At 40.6% G+C, this 25,405-nt stretch overlaps 1 protein-coding gene across 2 annotated transcripts in view; it reads left to right on the forward strand.

The window, feature by feature from the left end:
• The window catches only part of efnb2b (ephrin-B2b), a 41,060-nt gene extending 26,744 nt beyond the window's left edge, over positions 1 to 14,316 (forward strand). The window contains exons 1-5 of one of the 2 annotated variants that reach the window (XM_067442166.1): positions 1,705 to 2,305; positions 6,187 to 6,476; positions 11,083 to 11,175; positions 11,572 to 11,685; positions 12,776 to 14,316. In XM_067442166.1, coding sequence (XP_067298267.1) covers positions 2,193 to 2,305; positions 6,187 to 6,476; positions 11,083 to 11,175; positions 11,572 to 11,685; positions 12,776 to 13,173 — 1,008 coding nt within the window. In that variant the 5' untranslated portion in view covers positions 1,705 to 2,192 and the 3' untranslated portion in view covers positions 13,174 to 14,316. Of the gene's footprint in view, positions 1 to 1,704; positions 2,306 to 6,186; positions 6,477 to 11,082; positions 11,176 to 11,571; positions 11,686 to 12,775 lie in introns of those variants that run through there. The other variant, XM_067442165.1, reaches the window with a different exon arrangement.
• The last annotated feature ends 11,089 nt before the right edge of the window (positions 14,317 to 25,405 follow it).

Consider the following 25,405-nt stretch of genomic DNA (forward strand, 5'->3'; position numbering starts at 1 on the left):
CTTTCAATCCGCAGCCTAATTAATAGTTTGTTTGACACCTCTGTTATTTCGGCACAAGCCCAATGTGCAAATACACAATTGATTCACGCTCGGGCGCAGGCCAGACGAGGGAAGTGCAAACGCGTCACACCTTAACACAGCTCGACATCCAATTACCTCTTACCTGTTAAGTTTTTCCTTTTGATTATTGTCCAAACACGCGAAGGGCAATAAACAAAAGTTGTCCGAGCCATTGAACAAATGTTTTGTTTTCTTTCCGGCATCGAATATTTAAGATATCCTTCTGTTTTTTGTTGCTCTGAACGTTACGGATGACGAAATAGCTCACACAGTGAGTAATACAGATTTTCAGATTTGTGAGGTTTAGGTGACTAAGCGGATTAAATGCGTGGGAAATGCCTTTAGTACAAGCTTCCAGCGGTTCAAATTAAAATAAAAGAAAATTCCATTTAGAATATGACGACAAATCATTCCGCGCGTTTACACTATTATTTTCAGTGTAGGCCTACTCTGCATCTTGTTTGTATAGAACCCAGTGTATACTCTATACTTTCGTCCATGGATATAATATTATTTTGACACCAGTTTTAAGTCTGTTCTACAAAGAGCACGTGGGCTTTTCTGAGATCACTAGGACAACGTCTCCTCAGTGTTTAAAAAGGACTAAAAATGAATCAATTAACACCTTTTATAGCATACTATTTTGTAAATCAAATGTAAAGGGATACGTTTGCTTTAAAATAAATTCTGTCCTCATTTACTCACCCTCAAGTTGTTTCAAACCTGTAGGAATTTCTTCAGCTGAACACAAGGGAAGATTTTTTGAAGAATGTCAGTAACCAATCAGTACCTGCATGGAACCATTGACTTGCATAGTAGGAAAAAAAAATACTATGCAAGTCAATGGTTCCAGTTAACTGTTTGGTTAGGCTACTGACATTCTTCAAAATATCTTCCCATGTGTTCAGTTGAAGAAATAAATTCATACAGGTTAGAAACAACTTGAGGGTTAGAAACAACTTGAGGGTGAGTAAATGACCAGATTTTCCTTTTAAAGTGAATTATCCCTTTAAATCGGATTAATTTTCAAATAGTTTCTTATAAATCAACATCTCAGGAAAATGTTATGGGGTTTCTAATCAAAATATGACTTTGTTACAAAGCAGGGCATTGGTTTCATAGGCCTACATGTCCACTGTGGACTTAAATCATGTTTATCAGGCATTTTAAAATTAATAGGGAAAGAAATTACATATCAATATTCCTATGAAATATTAGATATAATTATAAAAATGTTGCTAATTACTACACTTCTTTTATCATGACGTGTTCCTCCAAGAAAACATTAGTATGCAAATTAGATAGCTATATAATGGGGAAACATGTATGGCCATTTTTACCCATATTGCATAAAGTCAAATGTTATATCAATTCCGGAAGGCGATATATTTCATAACTTAGTTGAAAATAATTTTTAAACAAAGTCTGGTAAAAAAAAAAAAAAAAAAAAATAGGCCCCCTATGGGTCGTGTCCTCCCGGTTGAAAACAATACAATTCAGCAGGTAAACTTTGTGCTCAATAGCCTAATGATTAATAAAGCAGTACAGTTTCCAGACTTCTGTTTAGTCTCCTTCAATTCGACTAGTTGTCACTCATTTAGCGTCATCCAATCGAGAGGGATGTAGGCGGGGTCTAACGGCAACACTGGGTTGTCCTAAGAAGTCTCTGAGCACGTCTTGAGGGCACTCCAAGACTGGCAGAGTTGAATGCAAAGACGAAGAACAGGAGAAGCACTGATGCCGTCTTCAGACTTGAGCTCAATAGCATCCGAATTTTAGAGCTGTGCTGATATTCCACGTAACCTGCTCTATTTGACCGTTTTCTGTACTATCATAGGAATGTCCATCACTGGTCCCCAAAGGATGCATATTAAGACGTTTTAATGTCTAAAAACCCTATTACATGGATTATCTCCAGTTGTCCGGCTATTTTGTTAAATAGAACTACCAGTTGCGAAGGATCTGTTATTTTAGGAGGTCTTAGCAAATTGTTTTCTTTTTTCGTTTCGAAATAAAACGCGTTTTCAGCAGAAGAGAGCGCCCAACGACATCGGATTCTTCTCGCATTAGTGCATGTGGATCTCTCACTTGTTATAATCAGATTTGGACTGGTGAACTCTTTTCACATCGCAATGGATACAACTATGTGGACTTATATATTTGGTCTTTTCGTGGTTGCTTTTCGAGTAAAACTGGCTCGATCAACAGTGTTAGAATCAATATATTGGAATACTTCGAACACCAAGTAAGTACTTAAAATAAAAGCTCCAGATATAACCCCCTTAAACCGTTGTATGGCAAGCAGCTTTAACATTTATTGTTCTAAACAAACTACAATCTATTTTGCTACTGGTGGTTATTAGTATTTTTAATTTTTATACGCAACCATAATGGTGAATAGTTTATAACTCAATATTTCAACGTGAGTATCTATTAAACCATCCACTTGTAATTCTCTAGTAGCCTACTTTAGGTTAATATATAGTAACTATTCCATTGTTACTGGTAGCCTATAAATTGCAAATTATTTGCCTTTGAATTATTTGCGGATCTTGGGGTTCTGCATAACTGTACAATTAATTAATTTTCCCAGAAGTACTTTACAAAAACATATTTCTGAAAGTACTACTGTCAAGTCCAGTTGCTGCTATTTTTATTTATTTTTTATTTAATAAATGTTTTGTTTTTAATTCAGTTGCTGCTATTTATAATTATCTCTAGTTGCATTAATGTTTTCATGCAAGATTAAAAATATTACTAGTAATATATTATCTATTATCTATTGATGTGTGTGTGTGTGTGTGTGTGTGTGTGTGTACACTAGTACTCAGTTGGAAGTTGAACTGAACCATAGCTCCCCATATAATTCAAAGGCAAAAAAATGCACAGGAACTTTAAATAATCAATAGCTGGTTAAATAACCTATAATGTAACAAATACATAAAAAAAATATTCTCCCAAGTCTCCAAAGCCAAAATATACAGCAAAAAGAACCATAAACAAAAAAATAATAATGTTAAAATCTGGGTATATAAGGCCATTGACAAATCTTTCAGTTTAAAAGTGTATATGTGATTTCATTTTCATTTATAGTTTTAACTTGATGATTTCTCCATTGATGTGTATTACCATAGTCATTTAAACACAAAACAGCCCACTAAACATATTCGTAATCTGTGGCATTTTGTTGGAGGACCACCCACCCTTTGGTATTAGTTACAATGATGCTTTATTGGCAGTAACATTGAGATGCAAGTACTTTCATTTGCAGAATCAGACTGAAAGGAGATCACCTTATAAACTCCGAAAACAGATCAGTTGGGTTATCCTTGGTGAACTTCCACCTTGTAGACGTTGCTACTATTTGTAAATGTTAACTTATATGTATGTAATTTAAGCAATTAGCCTGTGTGCGCCCTGTCAGGTAAATGCAATGTTTTGTAGAAATGATATGGTGAAATTGTAACTTCTCGCAAACTCCATGCAACCTGGTATTTGGTCAGGAAAAGCTGCAGAATGAATCTGCACTTAGAGCAATCAAACTTGTGGAGACCTTGCATCATGGTCAATATCGTGTAAGAGTGCTGAACCACAGCCTAAATTTAGGACTGATTATAAGCTGAGAAATGTTAAATTGAAGAGTTGATTACAGCCTCTCACTGATTGCCACAGAGAGATCTGTTGCCTGAGCTCCTTTTTTTCCTCTGTGAAGTGTCTCAAAAGTCTTATGATGATTATGCTTTTCCTCAACACACCTTTCTGCGTCAGGACAAATAGTCTCAGTACACTGTTCAAAGAAAGGGAAATGCGTTTAACTATGACAAGTACTACTTTTTGAGATTGAAACGCCCAGCCTGTTGTTTTCTCAGCTGCCAAAGTAGTCCACCTACTCTCTTCCTGCCATTGGGAGGTCTTGTCAATTGCTCAACTTACCTGAAGCATGTTTGGACATTTGGGCAAACATTTCACCAAAAATGCACTTAGATTTCACACTATAAGTCTTTTTATGTTTTATTCCACCATCTGATCACTCAGGTGAAACCAGTTGCCTTGGTAGCATGGTGGCTGTTTCTTCACAGTGGTAAACCTGTATTCAAATAGATCGGTTTTGTTTAGATGCAGGATAACGTTCTTTTAAGATGCTAAGCTGTAGTGCGGCAGAGCTTTGCTGCAGGTTGTAATCGGTTTTCATGAGTTCCAGTAGCTCAGTGGGTCATCTTTGTCACAGAGCTTTGGAGACAAAAGGTGCGCTGGGATGAAGGCACTGTTCAACCCCCATCTCGGTTTGTTCTCCGCAAGGTCCGCACAGAAGTTGGTACGGCAGGGGGTGGAGGAGGGGCACTAAAGCTTCCTGTCTACTCAGGACCCCCAGCAGATCCTCGAGGGTGCCTTTCTTAATGACTTTATGAGGATGGAAGCTAGTCTTAGAAAGTGACTCTTTTATTCTGCCTTATGGTGTTTAGGGAAGCATGAGTGAGAATGTCTAACTCTGTCATGGTAGATTTAAAATATAAAGGGATAAATCCAATGCACACAAGTCTGTTTACAATGGAATTTGTGTGTTTAATGAGAAATCAACTTAATCTGAGACTCTGCAAATAACTGAAAGGTCATTTTCAGAACGCTTTTACAACCAGTGAACAATGTAATAGGAACTATAGTGAGGTTGTAATAAACATTGATGGCAGAGAAACGATTGCCAGCGAGCGGTCAGGAGTGAGCAATTGTTAATTGTGCAAATGCATTACAGAATAAAGGAATATGTAATGGGGGGGAAAAAATAAGGAAGATTAGAACGTTGCAGACATTAGTCAAAAAATTTGAACATACGCCAAGGTCCCGTATTAGCATTCTGCTTCAAGACCTAACTCTGAAAATTAGCCAAAGGAAATTGCTTGTCTCAATCCATTTCAGTCAGTTGCTCGTTTTAAAATAAATGGCTTCTTTGTGTAATTTACCAAAAGATATTTAAATAAATGTCTTTCTTTTCTTTTCTTTTTTGCAATATTGGTGTAACGATACCCTCATGATACGGTTCGATACATATTATGAGACTGAACTCACGATACGGTATTATTGCGATTCTATGAGGCATAATAGAAACTTAACAAGAAATGTACTGTTGATTAAAATGCTAAATTCGGTATTGCATTGGGTGTGAAAATTAATAGGCTTGGTGCAATGGAGACACCAGAATATTCATGATTCTGAAGCTGAAAATACAGAATTATATTAGATGAATATGCTTGCACTAATCCCCAGTTGCATTCTTATACATTGTACTCAACACTATATAGTACACTGTAAAAAATTATTGTTGGTTTTTGTTGGTTTAACTTAAAAAAGAAAGTAAACTGGTTGCCTTAATTTTGAGTTTATTGAAATTAAAGATATGAGTTGATACAATGAAGGACACTTATTTAATAAATAGAAACTCAAAATATTATTGTATCTAAACCACATAAAAATAAAAAAAAATCATGAAAATAGCACTATTTGGCATGTTTCACTGCGTCATCAGAAATAAAACACACAATTACCCAATATGCTTACAAAATTGTTTAATAATATTTTAATAAAGGTTGTCAAATCTCAAAAAATGTTCATTGTATTAACTCAAAAATTTAATTTCAATGAACTCAAAATTTTAAGGCAACCAGGTAACTTTTTTTCTAAATAATTTTTTACAGTGTAGTTTAATGTAGTACTGACACTAAAAACTGAAAAAAAAAAAAATTATCAGTCATTTTCAATTTGGGGGAGCTATACGCAATACAGATTGTTGCATTTTTGTATTTCGATATATTGTGGCATGAAATATTGTTACACCTCTAAGTGAAAGCCAATGGGTTCCTATGTTGTTTCAAATCCTACTCTGGTTTAACTATCCCCATCTAGTAGAATTGACCCTTAAAATATCTTATTAAACCCTTTGGTTAACTGAATAAACCACCACATATAGATGCATTTGCCTTGAGGATTAATTTGTTAGACCTGATGTATTTTACAATAATCCTACAGTGCCCATGCTGAATTGATTAATAACTAATGCATTATTATGCATGCTAAGCCTATTTTACATTTCTGTAACTCTATAGGATGTTTAACATCCCTTGTTCCCTACAGGTTTGTTCCAGGAAGGGGTGTAGTACTATACCCTCAGATTGGAGACAAAATGGACATTGTGTGTCCAAGAATCAAGCCAGGCTCCACTGAGCAGATGAACATTGAATACTTCCGGGTCTATCTTGTTCCCAAGGAACAATTGGAGACCTGTAGTGTTACTAAAAGCGACATGTTACTGCTCAACTGTGACAAGCCGGACCAGGACGTGAAGTTCACCTTCAAGTTTCAAGAGTTCAGTCCCAACCTGTGGGGCCTGGAGTTCTTCAAAGGAAAGGACTATCACATCATCTGTAAGTTTATTTCCATGCTTACTCAAGAATTTACCTCAGGTGCTGATTCATGATCGTTTTTCACCTCCGTTGCCAGCTGGAACATTGTGTAGAAGGAGCCAAATGCAGACCTGATCCCACCCATGGGAATTTCAGCCTCCAGCATTGTCTCCCAAGATATATTTTTGGTGTTTTCGTCTGGGAAGGCGACTGACTACTGTAGCCCTCCAAAAATAACGAACAAATCAAGTTTATAGTTAATGGAAATGTGTAAAATCCGTTGGCAAGTCAAGTTTATTTACAGCACGAGATGTCTTTGTCATTAATTTATGCTCATTAATCATTTTATTGTTTAGCTTGCACACATCAATTCTTTGTTTTTGAATAATGTAGTTTTGCCAAGACTATTTTTGGTCTCTTTTGGAAAAGTCTCGCGTCTTGATGATGGCCCTTTACATGGATGTTATTAGTATCATTCAGCCACTTCAGAAAGGGGTTATCGTTCAGTTTAGCGTGTGTTGATTCAGCCTCTTTTCAGTTGGCACATTCCTTAATGGCCGTTTATGTGATTTTAAGATTTGCACGCTCTAAATCCCTCAATCCTTTGCCAGTATGAGACGGATCGGTTTGATGTGATTTTTTAAGGCAGCTTGGCCTGCAGCCCGAGGGACATGGATATCTGACCTAAATGATTCTAAAGAGACTTACCTCTGTGTCTGAGTGTGTGTGTCTTGTGAGCATGCAAATGTCAGAATGTGTGAATGTTACTGTGATGTGAGTGGGAGTTGACAAAATGACAGAAAGATCTTTTTTAGTTTTTAGACTTGTTGGAAAGTCTTGACGTGCAGTACCGTTTGGGGTCAGTACATTTGTTCTATGAAATTGATTAAAGTGACAGTAAAGACATTTATAATGTTACAAAAGATTTGTGTCACAAATAATTGCTGTTCTTTTGAACTTTCTATTCATAGGAGAATCATGAAAAAGTATAACGTTAGCACAAAAAAAAATTGAGTAGAACAAGCGTTTTCAACATTGATAATAATAATTGAAAATGTTACTTGAGCAGCAAATCAGCATATTAGGATGCATTCTGAAGGATCGTGTGAACTGAAGACTGGAGTGATGATGCTGAAAATTCAAGCTTACATCACAGGAATAAATTGCATTTTAATATAAATGAAAATAGAAAGTTGGTGAACAAAAGAGACTTCTTTAAAAATGTTAAATAATCATACTGAACCCAAAACATTCAAACTTAAGTTGAATATATATATATATATATATATATATATATATATATATATATATATATATATATATATATATATATATATATATATATTGGATGTACTTGCTACTATTAGTTATTATTTATCTATTAAACTATTAGTTTCTCATTAATTTTAGTTTCTAGAGAGACATTAAAGTTTTATAACAGTGAGTATTTCCTTTAATTGACTTTTGGTGCGGTAAGTTAAGAAATGTACATTTACTTCATGTGGAATTGGTAAGTCATAAGGTCATTTGTTCATAAGGCTTAAATAATATCTTATATGACTGAATAAACCTGACTATGTTAAGTTTAGCTAAAATAAAATAATTTCTACTTTTTACAGAGTAGTTTTAACTTGAGCAAAGACAACTGCTGCAACTTACGACAAATAATTAGCATTTTTTCTAGACATACAGACAGACAGACAGGATATGTTTCACTGCGGATATGTGGTTAAAATATGATCTCTAGGATAGTTGAATTTCTAAATGTCTGCTAAATGCTAAAAACAACCTACTGAAACCAGAACATCTGCTTGGATGTACTTTTTGTATTGTGCGCGTGCAACTTCAATTTTCCACCTCCACTTTGTTGCTCGGTCTCTGGCTTGGTGACTGGCTGAGCTGCGCTGGCCCGAGGCGCTGAATGTGCTTGTTGTGGTTAGGAAATGAGCGGGCTTCATTCAAGCCGAAGAGTTGGGTCACATCTAGAGCGGCCTCTGCAGATGAATGTGGGAAAGGCTGAAGGGAACTGGGACATGTTGGGTAAAATCTCTCTCTCTCTCTCTCTCTCTCTCTCTCTCTCTCTCTCTCTCTCTCTCTCTCTCTCTCTCTCTCTCTCTCTCTCTCTCCCCCTCTGTTTTTCCCTCTTAGCTCTCTCTCGTTTGCTTTCTCTGCCCACCCCCCCACTCTCTTGCCCTTTCACTTGCTGGTCACTCAGTTCTTTCTGTGCTCTAAGCAGTTTGGAGGGGAAGTCCATTTGTTCATGTGGGATTGGTCTTAATCCTCGCAGTGAAAGAGAGATTACGGCCCAATGGAATTCTTTAGCTCTGCTATCAGAAGACACAGCATGGGTGCCCAGGCACAATGGTGTTTAAATCGTTCGACCAAGCCACTCCACTAGCCGTGGATTGACGGGCAAAGCAAATCCTTGATATTCTGTGATAATGATGTGAAAAGGCTTTGGTAATATGCTTAGGATCTGTAAAGTTCAAACCTGTGTGATTACACTGGGTTTATTACTCACAGTATGAGAGTTTTCTAAATTAGCGTGCACGTGAGTGCGTGCACGCCGCTCTCAATGCTTTTCGTAAGGATTTACTAGCAAACAAACGCAAGCTTTTAAGAAGCTTTGCCGTGCTGCAAAATTGTGATTTTCTCTTTGTACGAGCAAGTTGAACCTTCACCTTCTGCATTCACATACACGGTGACTGATGAACATGTGACTCACATGTCCTCAAGGAACACTTTAAAGGTTTTAAAGCACCTGCGAGGACACATGTGGAAAGTTGACCCGGTCATAAACTAGCTCACTTAGTGCTTATATGGCCAAATTCATCCCTGAGACTGTAAGAGAAATGGGCCACGAGAGGAAAGAATAATTTGGTGCCATGTAAACGTTTTTAAAATGGATGGTGGGCTTTAAATATTCAGCAACAGAAATGTATGCTATAAATGTTGGATGGGTTACCAAAAAAAAACCCTCAGAATTTCTATTGCATTAGACATTTTAAACATTTTCATTACTTTAACTTTTATTGTAACTTTAAAGAATAATGAGAATTATTTTTAAAAAAATGTCAGTAATGTTGATTCTTATTAGATTCACATTATAATCAGCAATAATAAAAAAAAATTTTTAAAAAATGTATTACAGCAATTTGTACTTTATCACAACATCAATACAGAAATGTAGTTATAATTGCACACTGAATGGAGCTTCGCAATTCTGTATAAATTGAGAATCATACTTCTTTTTTTTCAAATACAGATCATGATTCCCCCAAATTCTGAAAAGACAACTAAACAAAATAACGTAAAAAACTATAGAGTCTGACAAAATTCTAATTACCGCAGTCTATTTAAAAAATATTTGTACTGTTTTGAATGAATGATTCAATGACTCACTCAAAGACTTCACTTGAACTCACTTCAGACTTCATTACTGGAAGAATCAACATTTTGCAACAAATCTCTTGAATGAATGATTCAGTGACTCACTCATAAAGATGTAAGACACTGCACAAACCGATCAGTGTATGACACTACCGCAAGAGTGATTCAAAAGCATACGGTTCAAAAGCTCTCCAATCACTCTTGTGGTACTCTGTCATACACCGATCAGTCTGTGCAAGTCGAACAAGCCTTAAACTTCCTTCATTAGTGGATGAATCAGCATTTTTAAGAAATCATGATTCAATGACAAATACTTTTTTAAGAGTCACTTTTAACGATGTAATTGATACAATCTTTATTTGAAGCTTCACGTTACTTTCTAAAGGTGATTTACCCTAATTTGTTAGCTACTGTAGACATCAGTGTTTATATCTGAACTTCTGTGATCATTTGTGACCCTGGACCATAAAACCAGTCATAAGTCGCACAGGTATATTTGGGGCAATAGCCAACAATACATTGTATGAGTCAAAATTATAGATTTTTCTTTTAAGCCAAAATTCCTTATGATATTAAGTATGATATTAAAGATGTTATGTAATTTTCCTATGGTAAAAATATATATAAAAAATATATTATTAGTAGTATTAATGTGCATTGACTTAATGCGGATAACTTTAAAGGCGATTTTAGTTTTTTTTTTTTTTTTTTGCACCCTCATATTCCATATTTTTAAATAGTTGTATCTTGGCCAAATGTTGTCATATACTAACAAACATGCATCAATGGAAAGCTGATGATGTATGAATCTCAAATAAAAAAATACCATAATGACTGGTTTTGTCATCCAGGGTCAGTTAAATCATTGCAACAGAAATAATAACACTGTGTGGTAAAAAAAAAAAAAAAAAAAGACTTTATGATGTTATACTTAATATGATAACTGCTCTCTCTGGGCCAGCGGCAGTTTAAAAAAATCACGTGGGTCTTTGAATCTAGATTGCGATCTCGTAACGATTAATCGTCCGGCTCTAATACTGAATATATTATTATTTTTAATGCATCATAATGAGTAGCCTATTGATTGCTGAACGTGCTTAATTGTCATGAAAGTAATGCCACAATACAAAATTATAGGAAAAATAAGATCCAGACATGTTATGTGATATTTGTGTGTGTGTTTGATTAACACAATTATAACAATGGCTAATTCATTTTTCTTTCTTCCCTTTTTCAGCCACATCCAACAGCACGTTTGAAGGTTTGGACAACCATGATGGCGGTGTTTGTAGGACCAAATCCATGAAGCTGGTTCTGAGAGTTGGACAGAGTGAGTACCACCCACAACCTTTCTCTCCATACCTGCACCTGCAACGATGAAGATCACTGCTTCCATAACCATCTTCCATGTCACCGGTCTTGTAGTGGGTGTCCATGCTAGTGTGCCTCAGCGTGTAATTGAAATGTCATGTGAGCTTGTTTCCTATGGCTATGCCAGCTGTCCCTTCTTTAGGCTTGTGGGGAGATACTTGCAGCTTTACGCCAATTCATTAAATTCTCTCTCAAAACCTGGGGCATATTGCCTTGAAGCCAAAAAGATGTAAGGGTGGTCCGGTATTATGTTCAGATCAGTTTTTCAGTTCGATGAACATTTCGTACTGCTTCAGCTCCACTAGTAAATTTTAGTTTCTGGCTGTAAATATTTTATTTTCTATTTTGTTTTTAGGTCCTACAGATTCATTCTCAGCAAAAAATCCTCCCACAAGATATCCTCCAAAATATCCTGACAATAAGGATCAAAGCACCTTCAGCAAAGAGAATGACGTTGTCAGCAAAACTGGTAGGTATTCATGTATACGAGGGCAAATCTCACTAAATCATAAATTATGCTATTTAAATCAACTTTAATCAAAATAAAATGACATTGTGCCTAAAATAATAGGAATAATATAAATTAATAATAATATTAAATATTATACTTGGTAAAATAAAATACAAATAAATATAAATAATTATTGGATTAATGAAACAATGCAAAAAGTCTTAATAAAATTTGTCCTAAAATGCTCATATATTGGACCATATATAATAAGGTCATATTCTATCTTTCTTTTGATTTTAGATTGAAATATGACAGTTGTACAATGTGCTAAATGTTAAAGGGATAATTCACCCGAAAATGTGATGTTTATCTGCTTACCCCCAGGGCATCCAAGATGTAGGTGTGTTTGTTTCTTTAGTAGAACACAAATGAAGATTTTAACTCCAACCGTTGCTCGTATAATGCATGTCAATGGAGTGTTTTCTATGAGAGTCACTGTGCGAGTATATATATATATATATATATATATATATATATATATATATATATATATATATATATATATATATATATATATAACTGATCGTTTTTTGCCACAATGTGTAAGCCACAGGGTTTAATATGGATTTCGTGTATCTATGTTTTTTTTACTCTCATAGTGACTCTCATAGAAAACACCCCATTGACATGCATTATACGAGCAAAAGTTGAGTTAAAATCTTAATTTGTGTTTGACTGAAGAAACAAACACACCTACATTTTGGAAAGGGTAAGCAGATAAACATCACATTTTAATTTTTGGGTGAACTATCCCTTTAATAATAGACTTTTCCTCAACTTTAGTTAATTAGTTTAGAGTAAAGTTTGAGGTGTCTGACCAGTTTCAACCTTTTTTTGTATGACAATCCACGACAGATTGCGAATGTGGACTCCCAGATCCAACAGAGTGTTTGCCCACGTCTGGTACATGTAGATTCAACGCGTACCAGATGTGGCCCGGATCTGGGCCGACACTATGTTGCTATATGGGCTTGCACATCCTAACTTGTTCCTATGCTGTTAAATGATTTCTGCTTCACTTTGTCATAAACTCATTCTCCTTCCCCAGACTCTACACAGAATGGTGATGCCGGAGGGAAGAGCGGAGAGTCTGTTGGATCTGCTGGATCCGAAGTAGCCCTCTTTGCTGGTGTTGCCTCTGGTGCTGTCATCTTCATCATCATCATCATCGCTCTCGTAGCACTGCTGCATCGCCGTCATCAGAAACACTCCGCACAGTGCTCCGCCCAGTTGCCATTAAACACGCTGCCCAAACGCGGAAGTGCCGCCAGTGGCGGTAGCAACAATAATGGCTCTGAGCCAAGTGACATCATCTTTCCACTGCGGACCTCAGGAAGCATGTACTGTCCACACTACGAGAAGGTTAGTGGTGACTACGGACACCCTGTCTACATCGTTCAAGAAATGCCACCACAAAATCCTGCAAACATTTACTATAAAGTTTGACAAAGCATGGATAAGCTACGGAAAATGAAGAGCCGACGGGCATTGTTTTTAATGATGGACATCAGTGTTTTGATGCCACTCAGATCAGTCGCATGTTGCAGTTGATTTCGCCCTGTTGGATGCTAGAAGGGCCGAAGTGTTGTCTTCAGAAGAACTCTTTGAGGCCTGATTCTGGATTAGATGCTGGTGCCCATGGGCATTTGCTCTACTGTTTATAACAAGGAAAACGGGATGACTTACAAAGCATAGAACAAACGAACAAGCAGCAAAGAAGTGCTGCAAAATCATGCTGAATGAACATCTCATGTGAAGAATCTGAGAATACTCTACCAACCAACTGGTTGTGTCAGGAAAAAAAGACTATTTTTTTGTTTTAATTTATTGGTTTTTGAATGTTTTTTTTGTTTTTTCTTTCAATTCCTAGATCTTGAAAAATCATACTTTCATGCACGAGAAGAGGCCTTGTACTTTGCAGTTCTTCAATGTGTTTTGAGTCCATCCAATGTAATTTAGGCTGCCTGCATCCCAAAGCTGGCCTGATGGATGCATATTACATACCAGTTCAGACATTTGTAGCCCTTATGCTGTTGATGTGCAAGCCAGTGTGGTCCAAATGCATGTGGTTCTTTTATCCCCATTTGCTTATAACTTTTCAAACATTTATTCAAACAGCAAACAAACAAAAGTAAAGAACAACATACAGAAAGATCCTTTGTTGACTTGGTAATGTAAATACAATAGCCAAGCATTGAAATTACGCTCCAAGTTATGCGTTCTACGAATCTGAGCATTACGTTTCATCATTGAAGGTTCGGTCAATTTTGTTAAAATACTTCAGGGGTTTACTTGAGCAAACGAGAAGCGACATGTTGGATATAATGGACTTATTTGTTGAACTTGTTCTAGCCAATAGTGTGTTGAGGAAATTTCAAATTCCAGATGTCTGACAAGGTTGAATGAAATGATTCGCCATAGTCACTTGTGCTGCTCTTCTCTCTCTCTCTCTCTCTCTCTCTCTCTCTCTCTCTCTCTCTCTCTCTCTCTCTCTCTCTCTCTCTCTCTCTCTCTCTCTCTCTCTCTCTCTCTATGAATGAATGAATAGTTCACAAAATGTTTTCTTTTTGTTTAAATAAAATAAGTGGCCTCTTACTCAAAACACAAAAACTTGACTCAATATCTGAATGCATCACTGATGGAAAATCAGATAGATAGATAGATAGATAGATAGATAGATAGATAGATAGATAGATAGATAGATAGATAGATAGATAGATAGATAGATAGATAGATAGATAGATAGATAGATAGATAGATTGATTGATTGATTGATTGATTGATTGATTGTGTATCTCTTAAACAACCATGTAGGAAGACTCATCGTGGCCATATTCCAGGATGACAATGTCAAGATTCATCTGGCTCAAACTGTGAAGGAATGGTTGTGAGGGAGAATGAAGAATCACTTTCTCACATGAATTGGCACCTCTGAGTCCACACCTTACATTCATTTAAAGTCTTTGGGATGTGCTGGAGGAGACTTTACCGAGTGCTGGACTCTTGCATTGTCAATACAAGATCTTGACCAAAATTTGAGCAAAAAGAGGTGTAGTAATTTCTGGTTAATATCTTACGAAATGTTAGAAGAATTGTTGCCAAACATATAACATGATATAAACATAATTATCACTGCAAAAATGATCCTGTCATAGACTCTTAAGTATTTACCTGTTTAAATCCAAACAGTGACTTTATTTATCGAACAGTGACATTTAGCCTATTGAGATTTGCCCTCATATGCATCGATAACCAACAAGTTTCAACCAACTTCAGAGCAAAAATCAGAAATAAGACTGTCCAATTGTTGTCCCTGGTGACTACATAGGAAGCACATACCATTTGGCTTGATTTCCAACTGACGCATTGGGTCACAGGACACTCAGAGCTCTCCCACGGTTGGGAGTGCAGTGTGATGCATTTCAAAAGAAGCACTCACACCTCATGACCTCAGACACACTTAACCGCCTCACACAATCCCAGCTACACACATAATGTTCTCACACTGCGTTTGCGCTTTTTCTTACAGACTCAGATAAGGACCTCTGACCTTCCACTGCACATTATCTGTGGCCTTTCCTCTCCCCTCTTACGTTACAAACAATATTCCACCCTGAATACTAAGCATGGGTAGAACAGAACAGGAAACAGTGTGTTTTTGTTATGGAGGGACAGAACAATGGGGTGGTAAATCTACAAGTCAAGCCAGCTGCCTGTCACAGACGGCCAAAAGAAACACTTCTGTCATTTTATTAAAACCTGCATCCTGGAATGTACTCATTTATGATGTTTTTTTGCACAAAAACTTTTCTCATCTCCACAATCACTCAAATCCGAACCTCAAATTCTTATGTTCAGAACTGTGAAATGCTGACAAGGTCTGGAGGTTATGGTTTGTAGTACTGATAGGCCGCTATATCAGCGAAGCTGGTTAATATGCTTATGTTAGTTCAAGTTGAGAGAAGCATTATCATCTGATGCACCTCCGTTTGTTAGTTTCTGCTTGTGTCATTTTCAGAAAGTTTTCTGATTTCAAATACTCTGTAAAACAAGTTTAGGAAAACATTGCATTGTATGATTTGCCATTTAAAGGAATAGTTCACCCCAAAATCACAATTCTATCATCATTAGCTCACGCTCATGTCATTCTAAGCCGACTAGACCTTTATTTATATTCCAAGCACAAGTGAAGATATTATTAATGAAACCTGAGAGCATTCTGTTCCTCCATTGAAAGTTCATTTGCCCAAAACTTTGGCACTTCAAAAAGTTCATAAAGAGCTCATAAAAGAAATCCATATGAATTGAGCAGTCTTCTAAAGACACATGATCGTTACAGATTTAAGTTAGTCTTTCGAAGTTGAATGGATGTCTTATGGGTTTTGGAACAATATGAGGGTGAGTAAATCATTTTTGGGTGAACTATCACTTTAATAACCCATATCAATCAAGCAATAATTTGTAGCAGTCTTTCTTTTTTCATTCTGAAGAACCTGTGAGGAAATTGATCCTAGCCGTTTGAAAAGGTCCAATATTCTGCAAAGTATGGATATCTTAAGAGTTTTTTTCCACACTCATTACCTAAAAACTACTTACAATGACTGAAATACATCATCCGCAACACACAATGCTTCACTAAATCAGAGAGAACAGCTGAAGTCGCATATCCGGAAGAAAGCGCACATCTGGACTAGAAATTACAAAAGACCTTTTTTGGTTGCCCCAAACATTTACAGCTGGTTAAAAATCAGGAACAATTACTCAGAGACCACAATGCCTTATGCCAAATTGAATAACTTTTGGAGACGTGGTTGATTGTGCGCCTTTTTGTTAATGTCTGTGAGTCAGAACTCACAGGAAATGGGAAACTTTTGGGGAAAATCAAGATATCATCATGTGGCAGGCACGTTTCCTCCCCACCAAAGCGTGTAGGATGAAATAAAGGACCAGTGAGGAAAAATAAGGGTGCTGGAGGGGGGTAGTGGGGGAAGGGAGACACATCTGTCATGCAGGGTGAGAAAAGAAAAGGGAGGAAAGGCCTCAAGTATGTTTTTACTCTGAAGCAGAGCCATAGATCATTTGAGACCTGTCACTGAGGCTCTGTGTGAATACACTACTGTACACACGTTTAAATTCCTTAAACGACATGAGTTCGCTTAACCTGTTTTAGACTAAATAGAGGTGCTCCACTAAATGTCTAGCAGGCCTCTGTTATAACATTGAGCTACGGAAACATACTTGTATAGTATTTTTATTATCAGAAGATATCGGTAATTCATAAATGAAGGATGCTATCTTTTTATGTGTAATTTTACCAAATGTGGTACAGGTTTAGAATGAGTGTGAGTAAATGATAACAGAATTCATGGCCGTATATATTTTTTTCTTCTGCATGACACGCTGAAAAACGTCCAGACTCTTTATGAAGTGCCACCCAGATGAAATATTCCACTATTACATTGGAAGCAAAAAGCTGCGAATAAATGGCAAACACGAAAGACAGAAAGCAAACTTTAACTTGAGCTGGTTCATATTGATTCAGTGCACATCATGTCCAAGGTAACCATTTTGCTGGGCAAATCAATTCAATGCTCTCTAGCAGACTATCCATATTTAGTTTATTTTCTTTTCATACGCCCTTACTATTGGTCACCCTTTATATCGGGTCTGTGGGGTTTGCAAATATATAACCAATGAAATCGATTAAAACAACTTTAAGTTTCAGACTAAGTTTGGTTACTCCATTGTGTATGTTTTGTATAAACCCCAGTGATGGGTAGGTTTAGGGGTGGGGTTTGAAGTAGGTCATTCGTACGAATTCATACGAATTTGACAACTCAATTAAGCAAAATCCGGACAAATTCATATGAATGAGGTCATACGAATTAGCCACCTCGTAAAATATGTACGAATTGCCGTGAAATCAGGTTGGTCAAACCTCATAACTCCACCCGCCTGTGAAGTGTTGCACACAGTTTGGCTTGCCGCTCCTTGTTTGCATTGCAAGGGTAAATAAAGATCTGAATGTTTGTTAGCATATATATGCTAATGTTTTATGTATTTAAGGAGTGGTAAAGAGTGTCTTAGGCTAGCATTTATTGTAGCAATATAACTTTATAACATGTGAGTTAGTGAAAACGTAATGCAATGCACTTACTGAGATGAGCCCATTCTAATGATGAGTTTCTCCAAAATTCTGCTCCTCAAAAAGAATGTCCAATTGAGGCTGATTTTGGTAAAAATGTTACTAATTTAATGGCATATGCAAGTGCCTAACCACATTTAATGCCACAATATAAACACAGTGTTTAATAACTGATTTTTCTACTTCCTGTAGCATTAGTAGAGTTTTTGGATATTCAAAAAGAGAGGCGGTCACACTGCAATTTTCGTTCTATTGACTTCCATTCAAATGCATGCGAATGCATCAAACCGGAAACACAAGCTTATTCAAAAAGTGTTGCATTTAGCTGTGTTCCAAGTTTGGTGGTTCCAACTTTGAGATCACGTGACAATGTTTGACCAGTAGAAGATGGATTTATCATGGCGTGATCTTTTGGCTGAATTAAATAAACTATATTTGTGCAGTAAAATTGAGTATACTTAATTTTTTTTTATTAACATTTTGAGTGTATTACTATTTCTTATGTGCTGAATTCATGTTTATAAAAAAGGCTCTGCAGAGTGTAACATCATGACCGTTGCAGTGTCCGAAGACAGTTTGGCTCCCACAACTTATTAATTTGTTTTAGGTAAATTATAGCCAGGTTGTAATACTAGTAAAAAAAAGTAAAAGGCGATGAATTCGTACAAAGTTGCCACAACTGACCTTAACCAAGAGAACTAATTAATAAAACATGGTCACGAATCATAAAAACACATTCTTAATTCATGGCCATATATCTATTTTTTCTGCATGACATACGCTGAAAAATGTCCAGACTCTTTATGAAGTGCCACGCAAGATGCAATATTCCACTATTACATTGGAAGCAATAAGCTGTGAATAAATGGCGAACACGAAAGACAAAAAGCAATCACTCAGACCTGCAGACAAACTGCCTGCGGATGAAGCCTTCAAAGTTACCCGAAATTTCAGTGTGTCTCTCAGCGCCATATATCACCCTCCTTACGTTCAATTGACAGGGAAAGTGGAGGAAAGATTAAGGGCTTGCACACCGAGGAATGTTAAGTGTGGTTGAAGCATGTGTGCTGAGTATAGACTAGCGCACGTTCAAGGCCAAATGGTTTGGAAACAATTAAAGTAATGGAGAAGAAAAAAGCGGAACGCCTCCTCTGTCTGTCGCCCCCACCATCCTCACCCAAGCAGATGACTAACAGTCCCACCGAGCCCCAGCGTCACCTTTTTGATTGTGCCTTCATCTCATTTCTCACTTTCTAGTGCCTAGTGTCATTGCTGCCATGGCTCGGTGCATCCCGCAACACTGAGTTTTAATAAACTGTGTGAAAACATTTAAAAAACACGTCCATTTTCTACCTCAGCTACACTTAATGCACAGGGCACGGGGTTAATAGCTCGATTAAACCTGGTTGCCTTTCCGGCATGTCACGCCAGTGGATTCAAGGTCAAAAAATTGGTCTTCTTTCAAGGAGCCTTACGTATGCAGGTTATAATGCAGCACCGCAACCAGTGTTAAAATTGCAAATGCTTCTACATTTGTTCCACCACCCAGTAAAAGCAAACCCACATTCAGCTGAAAGGAACGCACGTTGACAGCCAGATGTGCTGTCTGTCGTTTATTTGGCACTAGAAAGACTTTGGCCCAAGGGTGTGGAGTTCCCCTTCTGTTCAATCTGTGATGTGACATCCCTGTCTGGAGGCCTTTTTTTACATTTTAAGTATCTGGCGCTTTCATTCACGGTGTCTGTAATTTAGTCTTTGTAAAGTTAGTCAAAGCACCGAATTCAAAACGTGACTCAATGAAAGCAGTTTGAAAGAGATGTAGACCTCATTCTAGGGAAACAATTAGTTGAGTTCCACCCCTCGTAGCTGAACCTTGACCTCTTAACCCGCACAGGCCTTTCAGAAAACAGGGATTAGAAAGCCATCTGATTGCATTTTGTTACAGATCATTATTGGAGAATGAGAGGCAGAAGGGGATGAATATTTAATCAGACCGCCAGGGAAACAATCTATGTATATTCTATGTATCTATCTACCAGTCTCTCTATCTGCTTTTTCTCTATTTTTCTCGCAAACCAACATAAGTTCATTAAAAAACAGAATCTACCCACATTTTTGTTTCAAAACATACCCCACACATACAATTCACAGCAGTTTCCAACTGAAATGAACTCTAATGGCAGTAAAACAACAACAACCTTTATTCTTTTTTACAAAAATGATGATTCTGATTAGTATACTTATTTCAATGCAGTTTACTATGATGCCAAAATTGTTTTAACATTGTAAACATTTTAAGGTTTTTTATCAGAAACCCAGCTCTGTATTACTTTTCTTACATAGACTAACGTCTCTGGTTACTCAACGTAACCTTAGTTCCCTGAGAGGAGGGAACGAGACATTACGTATGGGGAAACCCTTTTCCTCGAAATGCTGAAGCCTGATTGAATCACTCTATTGCTTTGCAATAGCCAATGGCGTCCTGGCAATCGCCTGATTGGCTGGCCCAGCCACTATAAAAGCGATGTCAGGCGCCAAAAAACCTCAGAATCTTTCGACTGAACGAGAGCTATTGAGGCAATGAGGAGGCGTTTCACACGGCAGTTTACGTAATGTCTCGTTCCCTCCTCTCAGGGAACTAAGGTTACGTTGAGTAACCAGAGACGTTCCCTTATCGAGTCGGTTCCTCGACATTACGTATGGGGAACGTATAAAACCCCGCCGTGTGAAAAGAAAATAGAGTCGGCCCGGTACAACAGAGCCAATGGCGCTTTCGGCTGTAACCACTGGTATCAGCGCGTTCGCCCCTCCCCCTTCAGGTCAGGTATCGGACCTGGTTGAAAACCCTGGCAGAGAGCCAACTCTGCGTTGACACTGTCAGCGTCTCCCTTGTATACAGTCGAACTACGTTGGACTAGTGAATTACAGGGGGTGAATAAGGCAACAAGATGTTGGTGCTCGAATATATAGCCGGCGTGGATAAGCGGGCATAGATAATGGGGATAACACTGAAAATGTGGTTATGACTTAAAGGCGCTATAGAGTTAACTTGACTCTGTATTGTCCCGTGCTGCTTAGACGACCTAGTTGAAACCACGTCTGAAACACGCGCTGGGTTGGGGCGTGTCTTCAGGTGACTCAGTCGTCCAATGGCTGTTCAGCCTTCTCCTCCTGCACTGACAGAACGTGTGGTGCAAAGGAGGGAATATCTAAGTTATAAAATTTCGCAAAAGTGTTGTGAGATGACCAGCCTGCCGCAAGGCAAATGTCTTGAATAGACATACCTTTAGCCCAGGCCCATGAAGATGCCAGACTCCTAGTAGAGTGGGCACGCACTCCTATCGGGCAGTCAAGTCCCTGGGAATGATAAGCTAGGCGCACAGCCTCCACAATCCAGTGCGACAGTCTCTGCTTCGACAGCGGGCCACCTTTCCTGGCGCCAGCGTAGCAGACGAAGAGCTGTTCTGAACTTCGAATCTGACTAGTTCTGTCTACATAAGCACGCAGCGCACGCACGGGGCACAAGGCGCACTTCTGTGACGCTGAATCTGAGGTTGGCTCTGTGGAACAAAAAGCTTGTATCGTGACAACCTGGGCCCTGAACGGGGTTGAGAGCACTTTAGGCGTGTAGCCGTGTCTGGGCGTGAGTCTGACCATACAATCGTCTGGACCAAACTGCATACAAGCATTACTAACTGAGAGGGCATGTAGATCACCTACCCGCTTCCCACACGCCAGCGCGAGCAACAGCGCCGTCTTAAATGAGAGCACTTTCAGTTCGATAGACTCAGCTGGTTCGAACGGTGTGTCAGATAGCGCTCTGAGCACTAAGGCTAGGTCCCATACTGGCATTTGGCGAGGGCGGGGGGGATTCAGTCGCCTCGCTCCCCGAAGAAAGCTCGTTATTAAGGGGTGTTTACCCACTGAACGGCCATCCAGTATACTATGAGAGGCTGCGATAGCGGCCACATAGACCTTCAACGTAGAGGGAGAGCTGCCATTATCCAGACGTTCCTGTAGGAAGGTTAAAACTACGGGAATAGCACAAACCACAGGGTCTTCATTTTTGCTATCACACCAGTGCGCAAACACTCCCCATTTCAGTGCGTATAAGCGCCTCGTTGACGGTGCTCTGGACTCTGCTAGCGTGAGCCAGACTCGGTGTGAAGCATCCAACTGGTTCACTCCACACTGATTTTCCACACGTGTAGGTCCCACAATTCCGGCCTGGGGTGCCATATGGAGCCCCTCGCCTGGGACAACAGATCCCTCCTCAGTGGAATTCGCCACGGAGGAGTTGACGACATGTTCATCAACTCCGGGAACCACGGTTGGTTGGGCCACTTTGGCGCTACCAAAAGCAGAGCGTCCCTCTCCTCCCTGATCTTTTGCAGCACTAGCGGCATTATTTTGACTGGGGGGAACGCGTATTTCTGACCCGTGGGCCAACGGCTCGACAGCGCGTCCCCTTTCAGGGGAGCGGTCGTCAGCGAGAAGTATAGAGGGCAGTGAGTGTTCTCTTCCGACGCAAAGAGGTCTATTTCCGCTTCGCCAAAGATGCTCCAGATCATCTTTACTGTTTGGGGATGCAGTCTCCACTCCCCATGAACAATGCCCTCCCTGGACAGCATGTCGGCTCCGCGGTTCAAGCTGCCCGGTATATGTACTGCCCGGATCGAGAGAAGTGCCCGATCCGTCCACAACAGCAGGCGTCTCGCCAAGCCGTGTAGGGCGCGGGAGCGCATTCCTCCCTGGCGATTGATATACGCGATCACCGCCGTGTTGTCTGTTCTGATCAGAACATGACGGTCCTTCAGAAACGGAAGAAAAACCTGCAGCGCCAGACGAACAGCCTCCATCTCCAAGCAGTTTATATGCCAGCGCTTTTGGTCTCCCGTCCACGTACCGAACGCTGGTCTGCCATCGCAGAGGGCTCCCCAGCCTGACAGCGATGCGTCTGTGGTCACCACTATCCTCCTGACCACCCTGCCCATAGCAGCACCCTGTTCGAACATAGCTGTGCCGAACCAGGGCGTCAAGGTCTCGAGACATGCTCGCGTTATGACAAGGCGTTCTGTCCCTGCCCTCCACGCGTGTGATGGGGCTCTGTTCTGTAGCCAGAGCTGCAGCGGTCTCATATGCAGTAAGCCCAGCCGACAGACGGAGGCTGCAGCCGCCATTAGACCCAGTAGTCTCTGGAACGTTTTTAAAGTGACTGCCCTGTCTCGCACAAACGAGGCCAGTGTATTGTGAATGGACTGGATTCTCTGTGTCGATAAGCGCGCGATCATCGTGCGCGAGTCCAAAACCATACCCAGAAAGGTAATGGATTGGCAGGGCTGAAGCGTGCTCTTCTGCATGTTCACAGACAAACCTAGGCGCGCTAAATGAGCGAGGAGCATCTGTTTGTGTTCCTCGAGCACACTTTTCGATTGAGCAAGGATCAGCCAGTCGTCGAGATAGTTTAGCACGCGCATTCCACTGAGTCTCAGGGGAGAAAGCGCCGCATTCATGCACATCGTAAATGTACGGGGGGCCAGTGCTAGGCCGAAGGGTAACACTTTGAACTGGAATGCAACACCTTCGAACGCAAATCGCAGAAAACGCCTGTGATGAGGGGCTACCTGGATGTGAAAATAAGCGTCTTTCAGATCCACCGCAATGAAATGATCCCCGGGCTGAATGTGCGCCAGGATCTGCTTCACTGTAATCATTTTGAACGATCGTTTCGCGAGCGCTTTGTTCAGCGGTCTTAGATCTAAAATGGGGCGCATGCCCCCGTCCTTTTTCGGAACAAGGAAGTAGCGGCTGTACAGCCCGCACTCCCTCTGTTCCTCGGGTACCATCTCTATCGCTTGCTTCGCTATGAGGGAGGAGATTTCTGCCCGTAACAGTGGGGCGCTCTCTTCCGACACTTCTGTCATAATCACACCGTTGAAGCGGGGTGGTCTGCGAGTGAACTGTAGCGTGTAGCCGCGCTTTACAGTGTTGATCACCCACTCTGACGCCGCCGGTAGCTGTGCCCACGCGCTTAGGTGGTTCGACAATAGTGACGGCGGTGTTCGCTGCGGCGAGGGCGTCGTGCCAGTCGCCGGCAGAGCATCGCTGCTTACAATGACGGCAGGTGGTGTGTCTGTGGTCTGACCCACGGAGACATTTAAAAACTCGGGTTGCGCCGAGCTTCCGCTCCGCCAAACATCTCCCGAGGGAGAGGTTTCGCTTATGTCGCGGACAGTAGTTAATGGAGGAAAAGAGCTCTTTTGGTGAGTCATGTAACGTTTTATTGCAACACAATACATTGTATTTGGCACAACATTTGAATGCACATAGGGATTCTTTGTTGGCTGCTGAAAGAACTCTGAGCGGGAACGCGCTCTTTTGGCCGCCGGTCCGCTGTCGTGCGCGGGCCGCGCTCTTTTCCTCCTCACAGGAACATCAGGAGCGCTGCTCCTTTTTCTCCGCCTGCCGACCCTGATGATGAGGGGCCGACTTCGCCCCGAAACGGGGTTTCCTGAACTGCCTCTGACGGAGTGGCGGTTCCGGCTCGCGGCGCGGATTCCCGCCCTGGACAGGCGCGCGCCCAGCGTAACCTGCCTGACGTTGAGCCGATGACGATCTGGACCTCGCTCTGGGAGGCGCATTCGATCGTTTGGGGAGAAGATGCGGCAGCATCTTAGATTGCTTCAATGCCTCCGTGTACTTCTCTGAAAACGCCTCCACCGCGACGCCAAAGAGGCCCTGTGGGCTTACCGGCGCGTCGAGGAGTTGCTTCTTCTCCGCGTCCCGCATCTCCGTGAGTGTCAGCCACAGATGTCGATGCAGGACAACGAGACTGCCCATGTTGCGGCCGATTCCCTGGGCCACCTTCTTAGAAGCGGCCAATCCGAGGTCCGCTGCTATGCGCAGCTTACGGACTGATTCTGGGTCCGGGCCTTCCTCGTCCAGGGACCGCAGGAGTCGCGTTTGGAAGACCTGCAGGATTGCCATCGTGTGGAGGGCAGATGCTGCATGTCCTGCTGAAATATATGCCTTTTCAGCGATGTGAGCAGTGGCTCGGCATGGCTTAGAAGGCAGTGAGGCGGCTTTCCAACCGCGGGACGGGCATAAGTGAGCCGCGACGGCGTCCTCGACGGGAGGCGGTCTGGCGTATCCTTTTTTCTCCGCCCCTTCAACTGTCGTGAGCAGTTGAGTCCCTTGAGCATGGGCCCGAGCTGAGTGAGGGGAGCGCCATGAACGAGTGAGCTCCTCGTGGAGCTCGGGAAAGAAGGGGGCGGGCCTCTGCGCGACGTCCGCCTGGTGGCTAGCGCCGAGGAAGGACCCGTCCATCCAGCGTTTGGACGGCTGTTCAGGTGCCGCCCAGTCCAGCTCCATAACCGCCACTGCCTCTGAAAGAATATTCATCAGTTCCGTATCCAGAGAGGTTGAGGTACAGCCAGCCTCTGAAGGAACTTCCGACCAGGCACCCGGATCGGAAGCACTCGTGGACATGGCGTCGTCCTCTCCGTATCCGAATGAGACCATTTCCCGCGCTTC

The sequence above is a fragment of the Pseudorasbora parva genome, chromosome 4 (genome assembly GCF_024679245.1).
Source record: "Pseudorasbora parva isolate DD20220531a chromosome 4, ASM2467924v1, whole genome shotgun sequence".
NCBI lineage: Eukaryota > Metazoa > Chordata > Actinopteri > Cypriniformes > Gobionidae > Pseudorasbora > Pseudorasbora parva.